Genomic DNA, 4927 nt, shown 5'->3' on the forward strand with positions numbered 1-4927 from the left:
CTTTTTTTGGTTGGTTTTATTTTTTTTGGACCAGCCTTGGGGATCTAAGGAGAGAAAATACATCGCTTGTAGTGAAAGAAGCAAAGAAATGAGTGCAACTTAAAATAAGGCTGTGATGGTGAACCCTGGAAGACATCTCTCCCATTAGCATAGAAGGTGGAGAGCTTGTTAGGTTAATTCCAGTATTGACTGTTTTCTTGGCAAAACACGGGTTGATTTATTTTGATCAGGCTGAAGCTGGTACTGTCTTTTATCCTTCGACATGTGCTGCTCGCTGTATATCACATCAGAGGTGTGACTTCTGTTTGGGGGAGTAGACGGAGGTTTGGCGAGAGCCGATGCTGTCTGTTATCGGTGCCTGACTCTTATCGGTAACCCAAGCAGAGCGATTCAAATGTGTGCCTGATGCTTGTAACCTTCTTTCTGGAGATGCTTTGTTAGCTCGTCTGTAACAGACAGCAAAGAGAATTCCTCTCTCTGGATTTCGGCTATTTTCACTGCAACGTTTCGTTAGGGCTTCAGGAGAGCAGAGCATGTTTGCCTTCAAAAATGGTTCTTTTAGTGGTTCTTTAGGCATAATTCATATAACAAAATGAGTGAAAACTCTTACCTGTTCCTCATTCTGTGGCTGTAAACGGGTAAGCTGATGGGTGAGGCCTTCTCCTTGGCTCGAGTTCGATACTGCCCAGATGACGTCGGTGGTTGGGAGGTGACGGTATCTGCGCGTGGTGCTCTTTAGCGTTTCCCAGCAAAGAGGCTGCTCCATGGGGTGGAGACTGTGCACGCTGATGTCCAGCATTGCCAACTCCTGCTGGCACCGTGCCTCAGCAGTGTCAGAAGTCCTTGAGCAGCCATAAATCACTGGAGGGCTCCTCGCTGCCGTGGCGGGGTGGTCTGTCCTGGAGCAGTCCAATACCAAAAGCTTGTTGTGGTGAAGGGGGCTCCTTGCCTGTTGTTGGAACTTCCTTACACCGTGCTTTAATAAACTGGTGGAGGTGGTAAATATTACAGGTGGTTTCTGCTTAATAAAGACAATGAAATCAAGAGAAAGAGATATTAGAGATAGGAAGATAGCTGATAGGAATTTACCCCCGAGTCATTTAGAAATATAAGTGTTAATAGCCCAGCCGAGCACTGAAGAGATTTAAGAGTGTGGTTTTAGAGGTGACATTCAAATGCTATTTTAAGAGGAGTGATAAATGCTCGTGCTTTTTCTCTTGCCCTCTGCTTCATGCTGTAGAACGTTCTCTTGACAATGGCTACAAGAAAGGTAATAAATGTGCTTATATTTTCTCCCTAAAACTTGCCTGGGACAAATTGCCTTCAGTTAAGGTAGTCTGGCCTGGCGTTTTGCATCCAAAGGGACTGAAAGCATCCCTCCTCTGCAGCAAAATGTGAGCTGTGAAAGTACAGACTTGTAAATCTTCTTTTCTTTGATCACCGATTAAGGGCGGGTTGGTATCCGCAAGTACAGTTGCTGCTAAATTGTGATGAAGATGCAAAACCGGTGGGTTTTCCTTGCTCTGTGGACAGGCTTCCTTGATGTCATCCCAAGGTTTATTTAGTGAATATAAGACACAGCATTTAAAATTATGACCTTCAGAAGGAAAGGCAGCATTAGACTAGTTTTGTTCATATAAGCAGATCCAAAAAATATCTTTGGAGCTGCTGTGCAGAGAGAGGGCGGAGGACACGTTTCAGAATGTGCACGGTTTTCCCTGTGAAAAACCTGAACAGGAACTTTCCTGAATCAGCTCCCTTACTCTGTGTTGCTTTTTGCTTTTTTGCCAAGTCCAAGTCTGCACCTTTTTCAGTTAGCATTTTATTATTTAAATTCTTTTGCCATTACTACTTCTCCCGAGTGAGTTTTCACGGCGATAATTTTGGGGAGGTCAAAACTTCAGAGTGGTCTTCTCCAAGTGCTGCAGTTGCCCTTAGTAGCGTGGTTGTCTCAAGATGAGCAGTGAACTCCAGCGATGGTGTTCCCTGTTACCATCAGAGAGAAATTAGGGTGTGGATTGAGAAATACACCCTATTGCCGCACGAAGCTTTTGGATTTAATTTTCTTACACAAATTGAACATACAGTTTCACTTAAATGGGCAGAAGTGGCACGTCTTTCAGTTTAGAACTTCGTAAAATTAAGACAAATTGTGTGTTTGAAAATAAAACCCCCACCAATTTATTGTTTTCCTTCCTGAATGCTAATTCTTGGCGTATGCTCTGTTTCAGTGGGTCATCTCTGTATGCCTTTGAAAAATCTGTTGTCCCTCTAACTAACTTTAGCCCATCACAGGACTTGGTGCTTCTGCTTGCTCATCTGATTACGCAGCTCAAGGGAATAAGGTTAAGGACATGCTGTTGGTAACTAGAGTGTTTTCAGGGCTTTAGTTCGGCAGATGGGCTGCTTGGCTACATTCATACATCTGCCTACCTGCTGTGGCAGCTGCTGCTGCTGCATGTTGTGTTCTTTTGTTCCCTTCCACCCAAGAAAGGAGCACTAGGAAGTGTAGTGAATGGATTAATTTAAGGTTAAGGCCAGTGTTTTGCTTGCTTCCTAACTCTGTCGTGGCAAAGCTTCTGGTAAAGCTAACGAATCCTTCGTATGGTGAAATAGATTTTAAAGACGTATTTCAGGGGCAGAAATGAGGTAGCATTGTCTAAAAAACAGTCAACCCTCTTTTCCTTACGCTGCCTGACGTTATTTATTTCAATATCTCCCTCTCTTTCTCCCCCTTCCCCCGCTTTTTCTAGGAGCAGTAACCAGACTTTGCCTGACACTGCGTGGTCCAAAAGAATTAAGGAAATATGGAATGACATGAAGGAGATTAGTTGAGGATTAAAGGCTTTGAGGACAAAACACCTCGCCGAGGTGAAGCACAGACTAGCATTCTAGTTGTAGCTCCGAGGAGCTGTGTGCTGAAAAAAGATGGCAGATCCAGGAATGATGAGTCTGTTTGGAGAAGATGGGAATATTTTCAGTGAAGGGTTGGAAGGTCTTGGAGAATGTGGATATCCTGAAAACACAGTGAATCCGATGGGGCAGCAAATGCCCATGGATCAAGGATTTCCCTCTTTACAGTCGTCTCTTCATCATCCCCCTGCAAATCAAAATCAAGCCAAGTTGACCCATTTCGATCACTATAATCAATACGAACAGCAGAAGATGCACCTGATGGATCAGCCGAACAGGATGATAAGCAGCGCCCCTGGGAATGGTATCGCGTCTCCTCATTCCCAGTACCACAACCCTCCAGTTCCTCAGGTTCCGCACGGCAGTGGTGCTGGTGGCCAGATGGGAGTCTACCCCAGCATGCAGAACGAACGACACGGGCAACCCTTCGTAGACAGTGGCTCCATGTGGGGACCACGGGCAGTTCAGGTGCCAGACCAGATAAGGGCACCGTACCAGCAGCAACAGCAGCAGCAGCCGCAACCGCCGCAGCCGCCGCAGACCCCCTCCGGACCCCCCGGGCAGGGCCATCCTCAGCACATGCAGCAGATGGGAAACTACATGGCTCGCGGTGATTTCTCGATGCAGCAGCACAGTCAGCCGCAACAGCAGAGGATGAACCAGTTTTCTCAAGGCCAAGAAGGCCTCAATCAGGGAAACCCTTTCATTGCCACCTCAGGACCTGGCCACTTGTCTCATGTGCCCCAGCAGAATCCCAGTATGGCACCTTCTTTGCGACACTCAGTCCAGCAATTTCACCACCATCCCCCCACTGCTCTCCATGGAGAATCAGTAGCCCACAGCCCCAGATTCTCCCCTAATCCTCCCCAGCAGGGTGCTGTTAGGCCGCAAACACTTAATTTTAGTTCTCGGAGCCAGACGGTACCCTCACCTACTATAAACAACTCAGGGCAGTATTCTCGATATCCTTACAGTAACCTTAATCAGGGATTAGTTAATAATACAGGGATGAATCAGAATTTAGGCCTTACAAATAACACTCCAATGAATCAATCTGTACCAAGATACCCAAATGCTGTCGGATTTCCATCAAACAGTGGTCAAGGACTAATGCACCAGCAGCCCATCCACCCCAGTGGCTCACTTAACCAAATGAACACGCAAACTATGCACCCTTCGCAGCCTCAGGGAACTTATGCCTCTCCACCTCCCATGTCACCTATGAAAGCCATGAGTAATCCAGCAGGTACACCTCCTCCCCAGGTTAGACCTGGCAGTGCTGGAATACCCATGGAAGTTGGCAGTTATCCAAATATCCCCCATCCTCAGCCGTCACACCAGCCCCCTGGTGCCATGGGAATTGGACAAAGGAATATGGGCCCCCGAAACATGCAACAGAATCGTCCGTTTATGGGTATGTCTTCGACACCACGGGAGATGGGTGGGCACATGAGACCAAATGGTTGTCCAGGTGTTGGCCTTCCAGACCCACAAGCAATACAAGAGCGGCTAATATCTGGCCAGCAGCTTCCTGGCCAGCAACAGTCTTTCCAACAGCAAATGCCAACCTGTCCTCCCATGCAGCCTCACCCAGGGATACATCATCAGTCTTCACCACCGCCGCATCCTCATCACCAGCCTTGGGCACAGCTTCACCAGTCGCCACAAAACACACCACAAAAAGTGCCTGTCCTTCAGGTAAGCTCCTTGCAATGAGCAGAAAACGTTTTCAGTAAATTCTGTAAATGCGTTTCAGCATGCACGAGGTCTGTGGTTTTGAAATGGTTGCTCCCGTTTGGCTGCCCTGGTTGTTACTGGTCGTGTGGCTTTCTCGGTGCACAGGAGCTGGAGGTACAATGAGGTTCAGGCATCAGTCGATGTCCTGACAGTAATTTTTCCAGGATAACGTTATGGATAGACCGAAATGTGATACAGCAACAGGATGAGCTTGAATACCTGCTTTTTTTTTTTTTTTTTTTGTGTTGGTTCCTTGGGGGGGAAAATGAAAAGCATG

At 46.9% G+C, this 4927-nt stretch overlaps 1 protein-coding gene across 1 annotated transcript in view; it reads left to right on the forward strand.

Moving 5' to 3' along the window:
• The first annotated feature begins 2928 nt into the window (after positions 1–2928).
• Positions 2929–4927, forward strand: part of LOC104489948 (chromodomain-helicase-DNA-binding protein 7-like) — a 25174-nt gene continuing 23175 nt past the window's right edge. The window contains exon 1 of the mRNA XM_010132169.1: positions 2929–4611. Within this exon, the coding sequence (XP_010130471.1) occupies positions 2929–4611 (1683 nt within the window). The remainder of the gene's footprint in view (positions 4612–4927) is intronic.

Source organism: Buceros rhinoceros, unplaced genomic scaffold (genome assembly GCF_000710305.1).
Source record: "Buceros rhinoceros silvestris isolate BGI_N320 unplaced genomic scaffold, ASM71030v1 scaffold30112, whole genome shotgun sequence".
NCBI classification, from domain to species: Eukaryota; Metazoa; Chordata; class Aves; order Bucerotiformes; family Bucerotidae; genus Buceros; species Buceros rhinoceros.